The sequence below is a fragment of the Pseudorasbora parva genome, chromosome 19 (genome assembly GCF_024679245.1).
Source record: "Pseudorasbora parva isolate DD20220531a chromosome 19, ASM2467924v1, whole genome shotgun sequence".
Classification (NCBI taxonomy): Eukaryota; Metazoa; Chordata; class Actinopteri; order Cypriniformes; family Gobionidae; genus Pseudorasbora; species Pseudorasbora parva.
In genome coordinates, this window is record NC_090190.1 from 1,998,525 (window position 1) to 2,022,193 (window position 23,669).

Genomic DNA, 23,669 nt, shown 5'->3' on the forward strand with positions numbered 1-23,669 from the left:
AGGTGAAGTCGTGGGAGTGATGGCTTTCATTGCTCATGAACTGGAGCGCGCGTCTCATATATAAACCCAAACTCAGCAGCTACTCGCCTCACAGACATGAGAAATATGCGTATAGAAAGCTTGAAATGTCCACTTTTAAACGAAACGATTCGAAGATATTTAATTAAGCAGTGCAGTGTTGACGCGAGCAGCTCTTGACTCAGAGCGTTTCTGTTTATAATGCTGCGCTCCATCACTGCTCGAGCTGTGAGTTTAACACGCACTTTTACACTAATCCTGACTTGTGCAACTTTGTAGCCTACACATTTGTTTCTTAGTTGTTGTATTAGTTCTTACTTTGCTAAATATATATATAATTTCTGATTATAGCATAGCTTTCTGCCCACCCAATTAGACTAGTAAAGTAGGCTAATGATTAAAAAAACAAACGCTTGATCACGGGCCCGGCCCTACCCGACCCGAGGATAGTGCAGGGAAATCTCGGGTTCGGGTCAGGTTCGGGCTCGGGCTCGGGTTGAGAATCTAAACTCTACTCTAATATAGGGGAGGGACTTTTCACACATTTTTAATGCTCAAACACAAATAAAAACTTTTTATTAGCAACGTTTCGGTCTCATGACCTTCATCAGGCATATATATAATACTCAAAATCCATGACATTTAAAAAGGTGACATGGCCAATCATGTGTCTTCTTTACGCTTTTGTGGGATTGAAAAAGTGAGTGCGCCCCCTAGAGGAGGCGATATTGAATTGCTCTTACAGAGACGTGAGTTGTTTTGGATTTTTACTCTGCAGACTCTATCACCGATGGGTATGAATGATTATTTAATGTGATGTTATAATGTGTATTGAAGAAGAGTTTCATATGTTAATGTAACCATTCGTGTGTGTATGGATACTTAACGTTCAGTTTTATTCATCCGTTCAGGAAGTTTAATTTGCACAGGTGCCACACACATAATTAATACAATCACACACTTAATGATTTTACATAGAAATACCATTTGGTATGAATGAGTGTTTAAATCTCTCCGTTCTCCATATTGCTCTATATCTACGACCTGATGGAAGTACCACAAACTCTCCATGTAATGGATGGGAAGAGGAATTAATTATCACATAGGCTTTTTTAACAATGCGCTCTTTAAAAATGTCTTGAACTGATATCTGTGTAAATCCAATAATCCTAGATGCAGTCTTGATTAACCTCATCAGTCTATTCCTACTAGACAAAGTAATACAGTCGAACCATACAATGACACAATAAGAAATAACAGATTCAGTAAAACTCTGATGTCATGAACACTTTACATACCTTAAAAGAATTCATTTTCCTTAGGAAAAACAAGCGTTGTTGGACCTTTTTACAAATGGCATCAGTGTTGGCGTTATAGTTTAATTTATGTATTTGTGTATCTAAAATGTGTGTATTCTTGTGAATGTATGATGGTTGTGGTACTAATGATTTTGCTAATAAGACATTCAGTCATTGAGTGTAATTTACTAATTAATGGTTCTCTGCAATGATTGGTCATGTCAGCTTTTTAAATGTCATGGATTTTGAGTATTATATATATGCCTGATGAAGGTCATGAGACCGTTGCTAATAAAACGTTTCTGATTTTTGTAAGTATTTATAGTGTGTGGGATTTCATTTTGTTAGTTTATTGAGATTTTTGGATCGGGGTATCCTTCGTCCTACGCACCTATCTATTAGTTACAGGTGTGCGATGGTAATTGTGCACTAATTAATGCTCAAACACCAACATTACACACTAAAGCCCCGTTTCCACCGAAATTACGAAGAAAGACAGCGGCAGGTCACTTTTTCTCCCAGACCTGCTGCTGTCTGCGTTTCCATTGTATTGGTCCGGTGACGTAGGACTTGCGCGAGTCGACTTTACATTTCCCCATTGGATTCGTCCTTTGTAAATTAATTTAATAAAGCCTGAAACTCGTCGTCGGCCCATCGGTCATATTTTTTAACTCCATTGTTGATTTGAAAAGCAGTCAGCTCTTACTGCACGCACTGCAAGACTTTTAAAAATAGTGATTGAAATAAAATGCTGCGTGAACTCAACCAATCAGCATGTTCAGCGCCCAAGTCCCACACACTTAAGTTCATAAACTTTGAAAAAGTACTACCTCGCTAGCAGGGCCATTTAGATGGGGACATATTTACCCAGAACTTCATTTAGACCCTGGTTCCTGCGGTCAAAACACATAGAGGACCGCCTCACTGCAAAAAAAAACAAAAATGCTTTTCTTATAGTATTTTTGTCTCGTTTCTAGTCCAGACATCTAAACATTCTTACAACAAGAAGTATTTACTAGACAAGCAAAAATTATTGTCTTGTTTTGGGGAAAATAACTCTAAATGAAGAGAGTTTTTGCTTAATATAAAATGAATAATCTGCCAAAGGGGTGAGAAAAATAATTTTATTTCAAACAGAAAACAAGATTATTTTTCTCACCCCATTGGCAGATTATTTATCTTATTTTAAGCAAAAACTCTCTTCATTTTGAGATATTTTTCCCCAGAACAAGACAATAATTTTTACTTGTCTAGTAAATGTTTCTTAATGGAAGTATTTTAAGACGTTTTGACTAGAAACAAGACAAAAATACAATAAGAAAAGCTTTTTTGCTGTGCTCGAAGTCCCTGGGGATACGGCTTAAAGTGTTAGTTCACCCAAAATTGAAAACTCATCATTTACTCATCCTCAAGTTATTCCAACATGTATGAGTTTCTGTTGAACACAAAAGAAGATATTTTGAAGAATGTTTAACCAAGCAGAGAGAACGACCATAGTTGGGTGAAAAATACTATGGTTGTTCTCTCTGCTTAGTTACAAACATTCTTCAAAGTCTTCTTTTGTGTTCAACAGAAACTCATACAGGTTTGGAACAACTTGAGGATGAGTAAAGGATGACAGAATTTTTAGGTGAACTATCCCTTTAAAGCTGAACATGTAAAAAGTGCTAACTCTGAGGAATGGAAACATGGGTCACGAGTGTGAAGGCAATCTGCGTAAATCACTCATGGATGTTTCTGGCTGTAAATTTTCTTGTCCTCGTTTGAAAAGTCTTTCTCTTTCCTGTCCTCCCTCTGTCTCAGATTGTTCCTGAAGAGCCACAGCGGGACGGCGGGACGGCAGAGCAGTCTGGCCATCCACGGGGCTGACTTCAGCACTAAAGACATGGACAATGACAACTGCACATGCAAGTGTGCACTGATGCTCAGCGGGGGTGAGGCGCTGCTCATTTAACCATCTATTGCAACCGCTTCCTTTTGCAGTGATACATGATGCTCAAGACGAGGCTGACATTGCTTTAGTGCCCAACAAAAGCATTTAAATACAAATGGAGAAGTAAAATATACGGTTACGCTGCAAAACATGCTCTTCTTACTTAGCATTGTGTCTTGTTTCTAGTCTAAATATCTAACAATTCTTGAACCAAGATGCATTTACTATATAAGTCAAACGACATTTTTTGTTTTGTTTTGTTGAAAATCTAATCTAAATGAAGTGAGTTTTTGCTTAAAACAGGCTAAATGATCTGCCAATGGGGTGAGAAAAATAATCTTATTTCTGATTGAAATCTTGTTTCTTGTTTGATTTTCAACAAAACGAGAAAAAATATCTTATGTCATTTTACTCGTCTAGTAAATTCTTCTTGATTTAAGAATATTTAGATATTTGGACTGGAAACAAGAAAAAATACTAAAGAAGAAGAGCATTTTTTGCAGTGTATTTAATGATATGCGACTACTGCAATGAATTCTGGGAATGTATAGAATGTCAATGATTCTACAGGACAGTTTTATTAACGATTCTTTTAGTAATTTTGTAAAAACGAATTGTTGCATTTACCGTTTTCAGCTCAACTGTCTGTTTACAAATTATGAGATCATTTTAAAAGTAATAACTTCAGATTAAACTGTAATCACTAACTCTAAAAAATGCTAGGTTAAAAACAACCCAAGTTGGGTTGAAAATGGACAAAATTGGTTTGTTTGAACCCAGTGAATGGACCCATTCAAACAACCCAATTTCTGGGTTTGTCCATTTTCAACCCAACTTGGGTTGTTTTAACCCAGCATTTTTTAGAGTGCTCCAACTCATTTAGGTGTCTTTAAATGAGTCGTGCTGTATGCTTTTGCTTCATTAATAAGGACTGATTCATCAGAGACATCCGTTTAGGAATTGAACGTCACACGCTGTGCGTTTTTGATTAGCTGAGGAGAACTGGCTCATAAGAGTCATGTTACACTGATGTTTACTTTTAAGTTGCCAGCCAGCACCAGTATTTTCAATGATATAGACGGTTTCAACGGCAGCAACATAAACAAACGCTACTGCGCATGCGCGCTTTTGTGGCCCAAACTTAACTTCCGGTAGACATCAATAACACCAGAGGATGCGCTATCTTTCTTATGCGTTAGCATCTTTAATTTTAATTGTGAACCATTATCTTAATTTATATATATTTTTTTTTGTTTCAGCATGTTTATTATAAAAAATCTCCCATTTCTGTCTTCAATATAGAGTGGGGAAACGCCTCACTTAAAGGGTAGGTCACCCAAAACTGAAAATCCTGTCATTAATTACTCACCGTCACGCTGATCCCAACCCGACAATGAACGAAGGTCTTACGAGTTTGGAACGACATGAGGGTGAATAATAATGACAGAATTAACATGTTTGTGTGAACTAACCGTTTAAGGACCATGTAATGCCGTTTTCTGTACAGTAGCCTATATAAATGCGTGCGCGCTCGCGTTTCAATTATGCAATGCGTCGGAATAACACGTTTCTTTGTTTCATAATATAAGATTAATGTTGGGAAACTTAAACTAGATTAAGAGACTTAACTAGATTAAGTTGTTTGTTATTGAGATTGATTGTATATGAATGCATCACAAAAATCCCGTGCTGGGCACTGCAATTAATAGAGGATAAAGCGAAAGTTGTTTTACACTCAGTAAAGGCCTTTTACATACCTAATTAAATATTTTACGGTAAACAAAAATTCAATCAGCTATCCAGATGGCGACCACTTGACGTGAACAAATGTAAACGTGTCCTGATAGACGTGAAGAGCCGATCTGCATGATAGGATCACGGCGATCACATGTGCAATGTGAAAACACAGCCAGAATAAGTTACCTCTACAGTAGATTAGTTCTGATAACAAGCAAATAAATAACAAGTAAATCACATTAGACATACAGTCTAAATTACATTAGACGCCGATCTCATATGCAGCATATTGGACATTTAGTAAGCACAAGGCTTTCTGGTGAGTCTCACACACTGTTTTTGCGTTGGTGTCATGTGCTCTCTGCTTGATTTTTAATATTTATATCATGTTAACCAAGAATAGTACGTCAAAAATGTATTTCTACTGGGTAGTGCGCCATACTATCCACTAGCCAGACCGATAAACAGACACAGACCGGAAGTTAACTTCGGGCCAGGCGCGTAACCAAAACAACGCGCGTGCGTTCGATGAAACCGTGTATACCCCCGTAATATTTTAATGTATCAATATGTAAACAGTTAATACACCAAAAGAAAGAACAGAGCCTCTGATTTGAAAGCTCTTCTGATTGGCTGTGATATTGGATTGATTTGGATGCGAGTGCAGTGCGCTTCCAGAGAGGCTCCGCATACACTCTCTTCTGATTGGCTGTGATATTGGATTGAGTTGGTTGCGAGTGCAGTGCGCTTCCAGAGAGACTCCGCCCACACTCTCTTCTGATTGGCTGTGATTTTGGATTGAGTTGGTTGCGAGTGCAGTGCGCTTCCAGAGAGGCTCCGCACACACTCTCTTCTGATTGGCTGTGATTTTGGATTGAGTTGGTTGCGAGTGCAGTGCGCTTCCAGAGAGACTCCGCCCACACTCTCTTCTGATTGGCTGTGATTTTGGATTGAGTTGGTTGCGAGTGCAGTGCGCTTCCAGAGAGACTCCGCCCACACTCTCTTCTGATTGGCTGTGATATTGGATTGATTTGGATACGACTGCAGTGCGCTTCCTGAGAGGCTCCGCGCACACGCTCTTCTGATTGGCTGTGATATTGGATTGATTTGGATACGACTGCAGTGCGCTTCCTGAGAGGCTCCGCCCACACTCTCTTCTGATTGGCTGTGATATTGGATTGATTTGGATACGACTGCAGTGCGCTTCCTGAGAGGCTCCGCGCACACGCTCTTCTGATTGGCTGTGATATTTTTGATACATATAAAAGTGAAAACACGGATTGCCGAAACAACTCACCAATGACGGGGAAAGAGTTAAGAACCACTAATGGCCACAAGTATCATCAATCATTCAGTTAAAAAAAATATTAAAATAAACTACTTAATAGCTACTATAATGTTACTCTCAATAAAGACTTTGTGAAGTGTGCAGACAGTAGGATCCAGTCTAAACACAGTACACCTCATGCTTTGTTTTTGGCAGAGGAACTGCATAAAGTTTTGAGCATGTGGTAATGAGGTCTTTGTGGACTTCCACGTCCTGTGAGGAGTCTAGCAGAATGGGCTGAGCACCAAGTATCTGTTCAGGATCCCCATAGTCTCTCCTAGTGGATGCAGACCACCGGCAGCTTGTGCTTTTAATACAGGAAGCTCTTGGGTCTCAAAACGCTGTGCATCATTTAATAAAGCAGGCACTGAGAGAGATCCTGTCCGCCCGAATCTGCCGTCACATTCTCCGTCCTTGGTGGCCAGATTCTAAATGGGGCTCTGACAGTGATTCATCTCTGAGATATTTAATATCAGGATGAGAATAAATATGAGCCTTACATTGGGGTGACATGCATAAATCTGCTGTGTATTCAAGGGGATTTGGGCAACGCAATTAATAAATAAAAAGAATAGTGTCGCGGTGAAAGATTTTTAATGAGTTTGTAATGAAAAAACAGCGCGGAAACGTCTCAAAGCAGAACTCTTTAAATTCTGTAGCGTAAGTGCTTTAATGAAAGACATATTGGTTCCAGCTCTGGTTTATATCATGAAATTAAACTTTTATCTCTGTTGCCTCATTTCTTGTTATGCAGTGTGGTTAACAAGCCTATAAAACACGTCCCCTAGAGACAGCAAGGCACTCAGGTCTGAGATGAGAAGCATAGTAACAAGTGGAATCAGCCTCCAGTCAGTTGACTGTGTCAGTGAGAGTCGTGACACAGGCCAGCGATGTTGGCACAGATCTCGCTGGCATTTGAGCCTGTGAAGTCCTCGGAAAGAGACGTGCCAAAATGGGCTCCAGTGTGGGCACTCTGTGTGTGTACGTGTCTAATTGAATGAACCGGCCAGTGAGTGCAAAAAGGGGATATTCTTAGGGCCTGATCACACAGAATGCGTTTTTGAGGCGAGAGGCGCCTTTTTTGAATGGATTTCGGTTGGCAGAAAGCGTTATGTGTGCGGCTGGGCGCCTCGCGTTTTTGAAAAAGAGTGCTCCGAGTGTGTTTGTAGAGAGGCTCCGCCTACACTTTCTTCTGATTGGCTGTGATTTTGGATTGATTTGGTTGCGAGTACAGTGTGTTTGCTGAGAGACTCCGCCCACACGCTCTTCTGATTGGCTGTGATTTTGTATTGATTTGTTAGCGAGTTCAGTGCGTTTGTAGAGAGACTCTGCCTACACTCTCTTCTGATTGGCTGTGATTTTGGATTGATTTGGTTGCGAGGTTATTTGTAGAGTGTAACGGGGTTCTTAGAAGGAAAGGAAGGAGGCCTTTCACGCTTCGCTGCTTGCCACATAGAGAGACTCCGCCTACATGCTCTTCTGATTGGCTGTGATTTTGGATTGATTTGATTGCAAGTGCAGTGCGCTTTCTGAGAGACTCCGCCCACATGCTCTTCTAATTGGCTGTGATTTTGGATTGATTTGTTAGCGAGTTTGTTTGTAGAGAGACTCCGCCTACACTCTCTTCTCTGATTGGCTGTGATTTTGGATTGATTTGTTAGCGAGTTTGTTTGTAGAGAGACTCCGTCCATAAGCTTTGATTGATTTGGTCTTTTTTATATATATATATATATATAAAACAAGACTTAATTTCTTTTCTTGCTATTTTGCTTCTCCAGATTTAAAAATGTGTACAAAAATGTGTAGTGTATTTGTGCTGGAAAACAAGATTCACAATCTTCTCCAGAGCTGCATTAACGGTTGTAAATGTTTGTGTCTTAGGCTGGTGGTACGACGCCTGTGGCCCATCCAACCTGAACGGCGTGTACTACAGACAAGGACAACACGTCGGAAAATTCAATGGAATCAAGTGGCACTATTTTAAAGGCCCCAGCTACTCTCTCCAATCCACTGTCATGATGATCCGACCAGCCGACTTCTCATAGTCCCAAATAACCTGAAAAGCTTTGGAAAAGGGCTATTTTTTCAGCCCATGACATTGCCATGCGTATAATGCAGCGTTCATTTGACATTAAACAGGAACCCTGTGAATACAGGAGACCTTCCTGGAGAGATGGAAAGCTCCCTGGGAATTTAGGGCAGGAGCTGACTTGGCAAGGCTTTTATTTTTAAATATCAGAGGTATGAATTCAAGTGCCATTCACTTGTCACTCAGGACCCGTGGACTGCTCACGCAGGCACATCACCTTTGATGGAAGTCAAGTCTCCGAGGGAATTTAAAGCAGCTTGAATGTCCTACAATATCCTAAAAGGACCTATTAGTGTTTAATACAAACGTGTTGCACAGTTATATTTGGGTTATGATACTTTACTTCACATTTTTATGCTCTTTTTTTATCCCAGTATATTATTGCTTTTTTTATTTTGTACATTATTCCTGTCAAAGTGAAGAAAACCATTGCATGCAGCATTAAAGATGCTATTTACAAGGAACATTTTCAGCAAAGAATAGCACAGACGTCCCCATAAAAAGATTATTCTTACACTCTAAAAAATGCTGGGTTAAAAAAATAAAAAACTGGTTGGGTTGAAAATGGACAAACCCAGTGATTGTTCTGTTTAAACCCAGGGGTTGGGTTGAATGTTTGGGAAGTTTTATCCAACTATTGTGTAAAAATTACTATATGGCTGGCTCAAAATAGGCCCAAAATAGGTATGAAATAAAAAATCAGACACATAATTACTAGAGGCAACCATAATAATTAAAAGGTGAACATTTATTAATAAGCAATTGTTTAAAATTGTTTCATTATTTTTTATTAAACATATTAATAAATGTTAATTTCCAACATACTATGGGTTCATTTTAAGCAATACTAAAAAAAATTTAACAATAGTTTAAATAAAACTACCCAGCAGGTTGGGCAAACATTTAACCCAACAGCTGGGTTAAATAGTCCATTCACTGGATTAGAATGACCCAACCACTGAGTTAAAATAGCCCATTCACTGGCTTAGAGTGACCCAATCACTGGGTTAAACAACCGAACCACTAGGTTAAAACAGCCCATTCATTGGGTTAAAACAACCCAACCACTGGGTTAAACAGCCCATTCACTGGCTTAGAACGACCCAATCACTGGGTTAAAAAACCGATCCACTGGATTAAAACAGCCCATTCACTGGGTTAAAACAACCCAACCACTGTTTACAAGCCAACCACTGGCTTAAAAAGCCCATTCACTGGCTTAGAACGACCCAATCACTGGGTTAAACGACCCAATCACTGGGTTAAAACAGCCCATTCACTGGGTTAAAACAACACAACCACTGGGTTAAAACAGCCCATTCTATGGGTTAAGACAAACCAATCTCTGGGTTAAACAACCCAAATACTGGGTTAAAATAGTCCAACCACTGGATTAAAACAGCCCAACCATTGGGTTAAATAGCCCATTCATTGGGTTAAGACAACCCAACCACTGGGTTAAATAGCCCATTCACTGGGTTAAGACAACCCAACCACTGGGTTAAATAGCCCATTCACTGGGTTAAAACAACCCAACCGCTGGATTAAAATAGCCCATTCACTGGGTTAAGACAACCCAACCACTGGGTTAAATAGCCCATTCACTGGGTTAAAACAACCCAACTACTGGGTTACAACAACCCAATTGGCCAAATGTTTGTCCATTTTCAACCCAACTTGGGTTGTTTTTAACCCAGCCTTTTTTAAAGTGTACTCTTTTGTCTTGCTTTTATTTATTTTCTTACAAATATAATAATTCTTTGACCAAAATGCATTTACCTTCATTCAAAGGGAAAGTTTTGAGCTTGTTTCAAGGACGAACTCGCGTGATATTCATGATTATGTTTTTCAGAAGAGTACTTTCGCTTCTCCGGCAAGTGTATCTTGATTTTCAGCTGGACAAAAATACTGTACAAAGTGATTATTATTGATGTCTTTGAACTTCTGTGAACACATCATAGCTTGGCATCAAATATTGAACACATGCCAAAGATCACAGCTATTACTGATAATACCATAAAAATACAGAACTAATATTAATCATCTGATGGAGTAAAGCCGATGGCACATATACGGTGCTGGTGCAGTATAACACAGTAACACAGGTGCAGTTTTAACACAGGTGCAGTTTTAATCCATTCATATCATATCGTCTTATGAGAAATGTTAAGAATGTGTGTGTGCTCTTCTCGACAGCAGTGTTAATCGCACCGACAGGCTTGGGTGATCTCTTAAATTGATCCTCGACCTAAAGTGTGTGAATTATTGAAAGGAAACACTTTCATGGAGTGTGTGGTAAGCGCCTGAGTTTCGTGTGTGTGTGTGAAGTGTATTTGTGCGGTTTCACACAGAACACATTTTTCTTTATTTTTCGTACATAAACGTGTAACACTTTTTGTTTTGCACTGAAACAGCAGCCATTTTAACAAGCCGTGTGCTGTTAAAAGTTCTTTATAATAAGTAAAGTGTAATAAAGTATTTACAAATCATTTGCAAATAGTTTATCAACTGTAGTTAATATATTTATAGACTATGAGTTCTTCATTCGTTGTACATTAACAGTAGTGTATTGTTTATTTGGCTCTTATGTCGAGAGTTAGATGTTGAACTTTAAACAGGTCTCACTTTAGATTAGGACACTAAAGGAAAATTATATTAATTAAAGGGATCGTGAAATATCTGTCATTAATCTCTCACCCTCATGTTGCTCCAGACCCTTAAGAAGACATTTGTTCATCTTCGTAGCACTAAATATTCTCGTGGCTTCATTAAATGAAGGCTGATCCACTGGAGTCACATGGACTGTTTTAACTTCACTGCCTGTCTGAGCCGTGAAAGTGTGAAATATCCGTCTTTGAGGGCGAGATATTCATGACAGAAACTATCCCTTTAAGTGCTTTCAACCAGCCTTTATTGGACATTAATTACAGTATTATTAAGGGAAACATTAAAGTGTTTACAAATGCGTTATGCCCCAAAGTTAAACATAACCACTTAAAAACATGAATATATAATGCTGTCAATATGAATTACATACAAATACTCATACGATCACGTTCAATACATCAGTATAAGGTTTAGGGGAAATATTTTTTTTTTACAGTTTGTACTCATTATTACTGTGGAAAGACCTCATAAAACGTGTGTGTGTGTGTGTGTGTGTGTGTGTGTGTGTGTGTGTGTGTGTGTGTGTGTGTGTGTGCGTGCGTGCGTGCGTGCGTGCGTGCGTGCGTGCGTGCGTGCGTGCGTGCGTGCGTGCGTGCGTGCGTGCGTGCGTGCGTGCGTGCGTGCGTGCGTGCGTGCGTGCGTGCGTGCGTGTGTTCGTGTGTTCAAGTGTGTGCGTGTGTGTGCATGCGCGCATGCGTTCAAGTGTGTGTGTATGTGTGTGTGTGTGCGTGCGTGTGCGCATGCAAGTGTGTGTGTGTGTGCTTAATGTGTAAACATTTTAAGGAACACTGAATATAAATGCAATCCATGTCCAATAAAGGCTGGTTTAAAACACTTAATTAATGTAGTTGTCCTATTTTCCCCATCCTAATCTAAAGTGAGAACTACGTACAGTTAATAAGTGAACAAAGCATCATCTAACACTCTACATTTGAGCCCATTAAACAATAATAAAGTTTTAATTACATCGATAATGAATGAAGAACTCAATGACTGTATACAGTCAATTAATGCATTAATGACAGTTTATAAATTAACTACACTAAAAATGCTGGGTTAAAAACAACCCAAGTTGGGTTGAAAATGGACCAACCCAGCTATTGGGTTGTTTTAACCCAATGGTTGAGTTATTTTAATCCAGCAATTGGGTTGTTTTAACCCAATGGTTGGGTTATTTTAACCCTGCAATTGGGTTGTTTTAACCCAATGGTTGAGTTGTTTTAACCCAGCAATTGGTTTGTTTTTGTCACATGCCTGTCCTGTCGTGTGTGCACTTGTGGGTTTTGTTATGTTGAGCATGTGCTCGTGTCCCTGTCAGTTCCCTCCCCCTTGTTATCTGATTATTGGTTAATTTGCCCCACCTGTTCTCCCTCATTATCTGCCTTGTTTGTTCCCTTTATAATCTCCTTGTGTTTGTCAGTCTGTGTTGGATCCTTCTGTCACGTTACAGACAAAGGAAATGGTGCGAGGACTCAAGTGCAGAAAAGGATATATATTTATAACAAATAAAACATAAATACAAAACAAACACCCACGAGGGGGCAAAACACATAATAGAACATAAACTAAAACTCAAAACATACCAACAGAAGTCACTGGGGGAACGGGAGACGCAGACATTACACAAGGATCCAACACAGACTGACAAACACAAGGAGATTATAAAGGGAACAAACAAGGCAGATAATGAGGGAGAACAGGTGGGGCAAATTAACCAATAATCAGATAACAAGGGGGAGGGAACTGACAGGGACACGAGCACATGCTCAACATAACAAAACCCACAAGTGCACACACGACAGGACAGGCATGTGACAGTTTTAACCCAATGGTTGGGTTATTTTAACCCTGCAATTGGGTTGTTTTAACCCAATGGTTGAGTTATTTTAACCCAGCAATTGGATTGTTTTAACCCAAAGGTTGAGTTGTTTTAATCCAGCAATTGGGTTGTTTTAACCCAATGGTTGGGTTATTTTAACCCTGCAATTGGGTTGTTTTAACCCAATGGTTGAGTTGTTTTAACCCAGCAATTGGTTTGTTTTAACCCAATGGTTGGGTTATTTTAACCCTGCAATTGGGTTGTTTTAACCCAATGGTTGAGTTATTTTAACCCAGCAATTGGATTGTTTTAACCCAATGGTTGAGTTGTTTTAACCCAGCAATTGGTTTGTTTTAACCCAATGGTTGAGTTATTTTAAATCAGCAATTGGTTTGTTTTAACCCAATGGTTGAGTTATTTTAACCCAGCAATTGGGTTGTTTTAACCCAATGGTTGGGTTATTTTAACCCTGCAATTGGGTTGTTTTAACCCAATGGTTGAGTTGTTTTAACACAGCAGTTGGGTTGTTTTAACCCAATGGTTGAGTTGTTTTAACACAGCAGTTGGGTTAATGTTGCTTAAGACAACCCAATTGCAGGGTTAAAACAACTCAACCATTGGGTTAAAACAACCCAATTGCTGGGTTAGTCCATTTTCAACCCAACTTGGGTTGTTTTTAGTCCAGCTTTTTTAGAGTGTATAAACTAATAGTTTGTAAATGATTTGTAAGTACTTTATAATAAAGTGTTACCCAGTGCGTTCTTTCCCATGCTGGCGTTTTTCATTCCACTGCGCTGCTTTTTAATCCTTTCATATGTTAACATGTGCCAGACAGATTTCATTGGCCTTATGATCATGCTTGATTGCATTATTTCCCATAAGCGCTTCGTCTCGCGTGTTCTTGTGAACGGCCCATTAGTGCCTTCAGTAACAATTTACAGGAGGTTCCATTTGTTGACGTGAACTAACAATGACAAAAGCATCTGTTCTGTTTAATTCACCTGCAGTAACATGAAATATAATCAACAGTTGTGTGTTTATTACCTTACATTAAGAAAGATCTCTTTAAGGAAGTGTATGTTAGTTAGCGCATTAACTATTGGGACCTTGTTGTACAGTGGCACCACACTTTTCACTTTACAAATGTACGTACGTTTTGTGTTGGTTTGTGGAAAAGCATGATCTTGTAAATGTTCTTTGTGAGTTGGCAGGATTGAGAAGAGAAGTTGTTTTCAGCTCTGATACTCTTGTGTGTCGCTGTGTGAACGTTTACTACTGTCGAATAACAACAGCATGGAGCATTTTACTGGAAGCAGGTCCTTTATTATAAATCCATAAACTGTCTGGAGAGCTGCAGAACGGCATGTTTATTATCGCGCTCCAAATACTGTGTTGGAAATCGCTTTTCAGAGGAAAGCACTGCTTTACGTTTTTCATCAGTATGCTCTGAATGAACAAAGATGTAGCTGAAGTAACAATAGCGGTGTGGACTTTTTTTAAAATCTCATTTAAATTTCATTTGCCATGTTATTTAAACACTTCGTCCTTTGTTACATGTTCATGATGTTAGTTCAAATAATAAAAGAAACTGATGCCTCAAGCTTAACTGAACGAGACATTTTTAGTCATTTATTACTGCACTGCAAAAAAAACAAAACAAAACTTTATAAAGGTGTTATAAATCATCACACTCTTAATAGGTAAGTACCATTATTCATGAGATGATATAACATAATACGGTTGTTTATAAGACATATGCATGCAATAAGAATACCCTTATGATGCATTATAAATGCAGGCTTTATCTGGTGTTATAATGCTTAAACGCCACAAATACATTTACATTTACAAGTATTATTGTATCTACTGTTATGATTATTTAACAGAAATACAACATTAAATGGTTGTCATTATGTAAATGCATTTAGAGTCCTCTTATAATACATTATAAAAACAGGCTTTATAGAGTGTTAACTTGGTTTTCCTTACTCAGTATTTTTGTCTTGTCTTGCTTTTCAATAAAAATAATCAAAAACGCATTTAGTTAAGATATTAAGTCTTGTTTTCAGTTTGTGCTAACATTAAAATGCTTCATTCATGAAATAATAACAAATATAGCTGCAAGGAGCCAGGCACAAAGAAGCAAGCAAGAAGTAAAATCATCGGTAAAATTTTATGTCATATACTTTCATATATTTTATTGTAATTATTAGTAATTTAATATTTTATTCAGTTTTAGTGCCACCAACAGGTGCAATTCCACCTTTTGAGAACTTTTTGCCAGCATCTTCGGAAGATGATCTGATTTTTATTTTCATGAAAATTGGAGCTACCGTCTAAGAGCAGTTTTTTGGTGGGAAAATGTTGCAGGAAAAGTTTCAAAATGGAAAATTACACCAAAGGGTGCCATCAAATTGTGTTGCACTGAATCTTTGGACAAGTATGGCTCTACGGAGTTTGACAGAGACCCCAAATTTGCTGTTTGTTGGGACTGTCCTCAATCAGTCTGACAAATGTCATAACTTTCCCACAAGCCGATCTATTGGCTGCCATAGACTTCTGAAGTGGATGAAGAAGAACAAACAGAAGAAGAATAAAAACACAAATTGATACAATAAGATACTAAATATCTGTCAATGGCGTCAGAAAAATCTACTTAATTCAATGAGAAAACATCATTTTTTGACCCCATTGACATGTATTCTTCAACTTTTAAAAAATGCTGGGTAGTTTCAACCCAACCCAACTCAACCCAACCCAACTCAACTCAACTCAACTCAACTCAACTCAACCCTAACCCCAACTCAACTCAACTCAACTCAACTCAACCCAACTCAACTCAACTCAACTCAACCCAACCCAACTCAACCCAACTCAACTCAACTCAACCCAACCCAACCCAACCCAACCCAACCCAACCAAACTCAACCCAACTCAACTCAACTCAACTCAACTCAACCCAACTCAACTCAACTCAACCCAACCCAACTCAACCCAACTCAACTCAACTCAACCCAACCCAACCCAACCCAACCCAACCCAACCCAACTCAACCCAACTCAACTCAACTCAACTCAACCCTAACCCCAACTCAACTCAACTCAACTCAACTCAACCCAACTCAACTCAACTCAACCCAACCCAACCCAACCCAACCCAACCCAACCCAACCCAACTCAACCCAACTCAACTCAACTCAACTCAACCCTAACCCCAACTCAACTCAACTCAACTCAACTCAACCCAACTCAACTCAACTCAACCCAACCCAACTCAACTCAACTCAACTCAACTCAACTCAACCCAACCCAACCCAACCCAACCCATCTCAACCCAACCCATCTCAACTCAACTCAACTCAACTCAACTCAACTCAACTCAACTCAACTCAACTCAACTCAACTCAACTCAACTCAACTCAACTCAACCAACCCAACCCAACCCAACCCAACCCAACCCAACCCAACCCAACCCAACCCAACCCATCTCAACCCAACCCATCTCAACTCAACTCAACTCAACTCAACTCAACTCAACTCAACTCAACTCAACTCAACTCAACTCAACTCAACTCAACCCAACCCAACCCAACCCAACCCAACCCAACCCAACCCAACCCATCTCAACTCAACTCAACTCAACTCAACTCAACTCAACTCAACTCAACTCAACTCAACTCAACTCAACTCAACTCAACTCAACTCAACTCAACTCAACTCAACTCAACTCAACTCAACCCAACCCAACCCAACCCAACCCAACCCAACCCAACCCAACCCAACCCAACCCAACCCAACTCAACTCAACTCAACTCAACTCAACTCAACCCAACCCAACCCAACCCAACCCAACCCAACCCAACTCAACCCAACTCAACTCAACTCAACTCAACCCTAACCCCAACTCAACTCAACTCAACTCAACTCAACTCAACCCAACCCAACTCAACTCAACTCAACTCAACTCAACTCAACCCAACCCAACCCAACCCAACCCAACCCAACCCAACCCAACCCAACCCAACCCAACCCAACCCAACCCAACCCAACCCAACCCAACTCAACTCAACTCAACTCAACCCAACCCAACCCAACCCAACCCAACCCAACCCAACCCAACCCAACCCAACCCAACCCAACCCAACCCAACCCAACCCAACCCAACCCAACTCAACTCAACTCAACTCAACTCAACTCAACTCAACTCAACTCAACTCAACTCAACTCAACTCAACTCAACTCAACTCAACTCAACTCAACTCAACTCAACCCAACCCAACCCAACCCAACCCAACCCAACCCAACCCAACCCAACCCAACTTTTATTTCTAAAGCACTTTCAAAACCATTTCAATGGACCAAAGTGCTGTCCATGAGTATCAAACAACATCAAAAGATACGACAATGTTACAATAACACACACACACACACACAAAAATACAAAACCAAGGTATCACACATGACACCAAAAATCAAACACATAATCATAATCACATAATCACTCTCAGTTTCCAAACCCAATCAAAAATGTGGGTCAAATATGGACACACCCAACCCACGTGTTTCAAAAATGTAACCCAACGGTTGTGTTTGTCCATATTTGACCCAAATTTGGGTTGAAACAACCCAGCATTTTTAGAGTGTTGTTTGAATGAATGAAGCATTAAATAAATAGTGTTTTTTATTGTGTACTATTAAGCACATACTCACTTAATTTTTTGGCTTGCTCAGTTGGGAACACCTAAATGTCAACTATATAACCGATCTGCCCACATTGACACTATATGATAATTATATGATATATGATAATTGAAATGAGCTGGACAACATCACTGTTTTCTCCAGAGTCGGTACAGCCAAATCAAATTCTGTTGCATTATTTTCCTGTTAACACTGTGAAGCTGCTCTAAAACAACGGGACTTGTAAAAAGCGCTATATAAATAAAGGTGATTTGATTTGATTCATTATGGTGATTTTTATTTTTGTAAAAACCAGACTTAATGTCATCTTGCAGCTCCAGTAAATGTATCCTGATTTAAGGATGTTTCGATGGAAAACGAGACAAAAGGACTTGTGCTTGTGGAATCCGGTCTTTCTTTTGCTTTCACGCCACTATTCAGCATTTTCTGTTTGAGTCACGTCGCTCCATAGACACAATATTTACACACGGCAGAAGAAACAAATATAAAGGCGTGCGGTTTTTGTGGAGAATGGGCCCTGAGCGAGCGAGCACCTTTGTGTCCGGAGCGAGCGGGACTGTTGGTTCTCCGGCAGTCTGCCGTGACAGATTGCTGAGGTGTCAAATGATGCTGTCTGGACGGCCAAATCCCCCATAGCTGACATTCCTGCACCCTAATCGAAGGGTTAAGCAAACGGCGGGCGCTTGTAAACCGCAGTGTGTCCTTCAACGCCTGAGCTGACCCACTACACCCTCAGAACGGGCACAATGCACTCAAAAATGCTTTTCTTACTCAGTATTTTTGTCTTGTTTCTAGTCCAAACATCTAACAATTCTTAAAAAAGAAGTATTTACTAGACAAGCAAAAGTAATTGTCTTGTTTTGGGAAAAAATAACTCAAAATGTAATTTTTGAAATAAATAAAAATTGTGCGTTTGTGTTCAATCCTCAAGTAAAGATTCAAACGGTTATGAATCAGCGAATTGATTCGGATCGCGTGTCAAACTGCTGAAATCACGAGACATTGGCGATCCGAATCATGAATCGATTCGCTGATTCATAACCGTTTGAATCTTTATTTGAGGATTGAACACAAACGCGGAAGAGAAGCCAATGCTGAATAAAGTCGTAGTTTTTGTTATTTTTGGACCCAAATGTATTTTGGATGCTTCAAGAGACTCTAATTAACCCACTGATGTCTCATATGGACTACTGTGATGATGTTTTTATTCCCTTTCTGGACATGGACAGTATAGTGTGCATACACTTGCATACGCTCTCGGACTAAATATAAAATATCTTAAACTGTGTGTGAAGATGAGCGGAGGTCTTACGGGTGTGGAGCGACATTAGGGAGAGGAGTTAATGACAGACATTTCATTTTTGGGTGAACTCTTTCATTTTTTTGCTTACCCCATTTTTACTGGATTTTCTTGAATGTAAGAATTTTTAGATATTTTGACTAGAAACAAGACAAAAATACTAAGTAAGAAAAGCATTTCTTGCAGACATTCGAGATGTGCCACAGATTCAAGCCAACATCTTATAACAGAAGAGGTGGGGGGTTGGATTAACATGATTTGATTGTGTGCATTGGTCCCACATTAATCAACTGCGTTAAACAAACATAATTTGATCATGCAACGTCAACATCGGGGAACGAATACGTCTGAAGTAACTTGATTAAGTAGTTTCAAAGGGAATTTTAAATGACTCCCTGTCATGATTCAGACATTCAGTTTCACATACATTAATGTTACACATCTGAATAATACTGTACTAGCTAGTTGACAAACTTTTGGCTAGCAATAGCACACATTAGCATCTTAAAAGCATTAAAAGCTCTTAATGCAAAGCCGTGATGACATTCGCTGTATCAGTCCACATCCTAAGCAAATGCTCCACTCTTCTCTACAATAATTTAAATTGTTTTAATAATTCTGACATAATTGAACATTAAACTTTCCTTTTCTCATTTTGCTCAAAAATGTATAAAAAACACTTTTACATATAAAATAACAACATTTACTTGCTCTTAACAAGCTCCGCCCAGTTTCAGTTAATGCAACACAAATCAATTGTGTAACACAACAACGCAAACAGATTAAGTTTGACTTCAGTTTGTCTTATATTTAAGTGGATTGAACACAATCAAATTAAGTTTGGACAAAATGTGTAGCAATTGTGTTGCTTTAGCTAATTTTTTTTTTTTTTTTACTTTTTATTTATACATTTTTTTCAAAAAGAACAATTTCTGAGACAAGTAATAAAATAACAAGAGTAGTAATACAGAGGAAAACAATAAGAATATTCTGTGTAAATATATTGCTGCACCTAATGTGAATGTTCACATCTCAACAAGATACAGTAATGTACAGTCATATAATGATGTAAAAAATAAATAAAAAATAAAATAAATAAATGGTAAAAAACTTATTTTAATTTATACTTTTAAATATTTTTTAACCATGTGCCATCTTTGATTATAAAGGTCAGTTTTCAGTCATTTCTTCCATCATATAAATCTGTTTTAGTCTCTGTTTCCATTCAAGTACAGTTGGTACTTCCAATTAGCACTTTTTTTGTTCTTGCAATTAGTAGTAATATACGTAAAATATATCTTTGGTCAGCATTAAAAACATCGACTGGTATAACACTCAATAGGAAAAATCGTACATTTGAGGGAACTTCTCCTTTTACAGTTATCTCCAACTCTTCTTTAATGTTTCTCCAATACTCAAGGATTACTGGACACTCCCAAAATATGCTTTAGCTCATTTAAATTAAGCAATTTGAACAAGCAGAAGAAAAAAAAATGTTTTGAGTGTAACAAATGTATTGATGAGACATTGATATCATCCAGAGTGCATTGAGTCTCTAGGTGAAGGCCGACTGAAACGCCTACGCGCTCCACTGGCCTTTCTGAAGACGGATCATTTCCTGTTTGCACAAGCCGAATTTGGGGGGGGGGGGGGGGGGGGGGGGTCTACTGATGAAAATCGGGCCTGACTCCAGATCAGACAAGAGAAGGGATGATACCTGTGGAAAACCTCTCTAAAAGCATGTTTCCGTATAGTCAAAGTTCCAGAAATATACCAGATAGCTATAACCTTATAATGAATTATGGGCCGCAGTTCAGCAATCTTTTCCCGCAAGCTAGATTGAAGGAAGCGAACTGAAACAATAATCTTCTGGAATTTCTTTGGCTCTTTCTCTCATTCTGAGGGAGAGATTGAAACATGCTTGGATTGCATCATTTGGGACTATTTTAATAACGCCGTGTCTATTTACCTCAAGTGCAAATAGTGTGCCTTGTTGGCACCTTAGCTCTGCCTAACAATGCCTGTTTGAGAAAAACAAGATTAAAAAATAACAGATGTGTTTAAAAATGTTCAGGGGTGTAGTCAGTAAAGCTTAAGGCTTAAAGATCTTGACGCGATCAACCTGGGTTCGAATCCACCTTTTGCAGAGCTCCCTCTTTTCTCTTTTCCCATCACATCGGAAAGGCATTTAGCTTCAATAAAAATCAAGAAAATGTTTTAAAAATGGAAATAAAATTTATACAATGAAGGAAATTGGTTTAATAAATAGAAACTCAAAATATTATTGTATCTGAACCACATAAAAAAAATGGATAAATCATGAAAATAGCACAATTAACACACATAATCACAAATAAAGCATATTCAATTAACCAATATGCTTAAGAAATCGTTTAATAATATTTGAATAACGGTTGTCGATTCTCAAAAATTTTCATTGTATGAACTCAACATTTTAAGGCAGACTTATTTTTTTATTTTTTATTTTTTTACAGTGTAACGAAATGTTTAATAATAATAAAAATATTTATTGGGTCGGTGTAGGGAAGGCTTTTATTGTCCCATTAAGGCAGCGTCCATTTAATAATTTTAACAAATATAATCATTAACACTGTTATTACTGCATTCTGTTAATGTAAAACAACACTAAGGTGCAAATAGTATGTATCTGCCAACATAAAGTATAAAAAGCCTATTTACACATATTGCAAAGAACTACTTTTACACGGTGTAAATAGAATATTTCACAATTTTCACGTAGTAAATTGCATCGATTGCTATTTGCGTTTAGTATAAATAGCCACCGCCTTTTAAAAATAATTTCAGCTTATTGAATTTACAGGATTTCAGCATGTTCCGTTCATTCTTTGTTTAAATTGGGATTCAAATGCTGCAATACTTTGTTTAGATGCCAGAATTCAATCAATTTATTTGCATAGCACTTTTCACAATACATATCATCTCAAAGCAGCTTTACAGAGAATGCATGTGTTACCATTTAGACTAGACTAGAGTGATCTGTTATCAGAGGAGACTGTGTCCAAGTTATGGAATTCAGAAATGTACATATACAAATCACACAGTTAGCTTACACTGTATTATCTAATCATTTAAGGCAGAAACAATGGGCTCATTAAAGTAAAGAATACATGTTAACAATGATTAGGACATACAGGAAAATAAACGTAGCATTGGTGCATGTGTAATGTGTTATCAGATGTAAAATATCGTGTAATCTGAACCTGGCTTAAAGAAAGCTTCCGTCAGGCGTTCATTTTGTTTCAATTTGTTTTATTTTGATTAAATTCTATGAATTAAAAAGCTTATAAACATACTTTATCAGTAGAAAAAAAGGAAATTACCATTAAACATGAATGTCTTATGAAATAAATGAAGGCATCTCTCCTAATACAGAACCGTTTTGACACAAACAATCTTACAAATAAAGGTTTCAAAAAGGGTTTTTCACAACAATGCCATTGTATGAGTGCCTGTGATCACCACCAGAGGGCACTCCAACTCGCTCTGGCATTCTATCATAGACTACATTACCCATAATCCTTTGCTCATATTAGCACTCATTGTTTATACCTGTGTCTCATTACCTCTGCCTTGTTCACGCTGTCATTCACTGTGAAGTCTTGTTTAGCGTAAGAACTGCATTTCTAAGCGGGTTATCTGGTTTCTTGTCTCTTGGTTTTTTTTTTTTTTTGCCAGTCTCTCCTGTATTGTTCGCCTGATTGGACTGATTATCTATCATGATCTGTTTGTTGACGACAAGTGTGGATTACCCTTTAAAATAAAGCTGCGTTTCGATCTCCAACCGAAGTCTCGGAGTGGTTCATTACAGCCATAGAAGAACCTTCCAGTGAACATTTAAAAATCATCGAAATAACTTTTTGTGGAAAGGAACGGTTCCCTTGATGGTGAAGTTCTACATAGAACCGCGCAGAACCTGTTATAAGAGTGAGGTTTGACATTAAACGAGCGGTCTTCAACGTGATCAGTTGGAATGACATTATGCCGAATGTCTCCTTTTGTTTTCCATAGAAGAACAAAAACGATACAGGATTTTGGAGCAACACGGGGGTGAGTAAATGTTGACAGAATTTCCTTTTTTTGGGTGAAGTAGTGTCTGAGAAACGCATAACCTCATTGCGACATCATTGAGTAAACGGCAGATTTTAAATATGCATCAAAAGGTCAGCGCTTGTTGATCAGGGTCATCAGTGTTTTAAAATGCAATAGTGGTTACTGGCACATCCTCGGTTTTGGAGAAACAGATACTCAGTGTATTGACAGATCGCCAGCCCTGGAGATTTCTCCGCGCTGCATTGATTGTGAGTCTGAACGTGTAAACACACAGTTAGTGGTTTGGGACTTCTTTCACTTTAGACGTCCAGAAGGTGTTCATGCTGATGGATGGATGGGGAGTGTAAGGGGGAGATTTGATCTGGAGGCTGATGGGAGAGAGGTAGTGGGCTGAGGTAATAGTTCATATTTCATGAGTTATGATGGAGCCTGTTCATCAGACTCGCTGTCGTCCTGTAAGCCACAGCTGAATCAGACCCGAGGGACGCTTTTCCACGCACTCCAAAGCTCTGTTTGTTTGTGTGCTCAGTGGCTTTAGCCTTTATTTCACCAGTGGCTTCCCTAATGTTTTTGGAGCACAGTGACACAGAGCCTTGGAGAATCAGGCCCTTCATAAAGGTTTGCTTTCACGGACTTTATTATACGGGATTGAAGCACCGTTTTATATTCCAGTCACATCGAGGAAAGGC

The 23,669-nt window shown here is 38.6% G+C and overlaps 1 protein-coding gene across 1 annotated transcript in view; it reads left to right on the top strand.

Moving 5' to 3' along the window:
- angpt1 (angiopoietin 1) overlaps positions 1-10,311 on the top strand; it is a 130,914-nt gene extending 120,603 nt beyond the window's left edge. Inside the window, 2 exon segments of the mRNA XM_067425630.1 lie at positions 3,120-3,250; positions 8,195-10,311. Coding sequence (XP_067281731.1) covers positions 3,120-3,250; positions 8,195-8,358 — 295 coding nt within the window. The 3' untranslated portion in view covers positions 8,359-10,311.
- Positions 10,312-23,669: the final 13,358 nt, after the last annotated feature.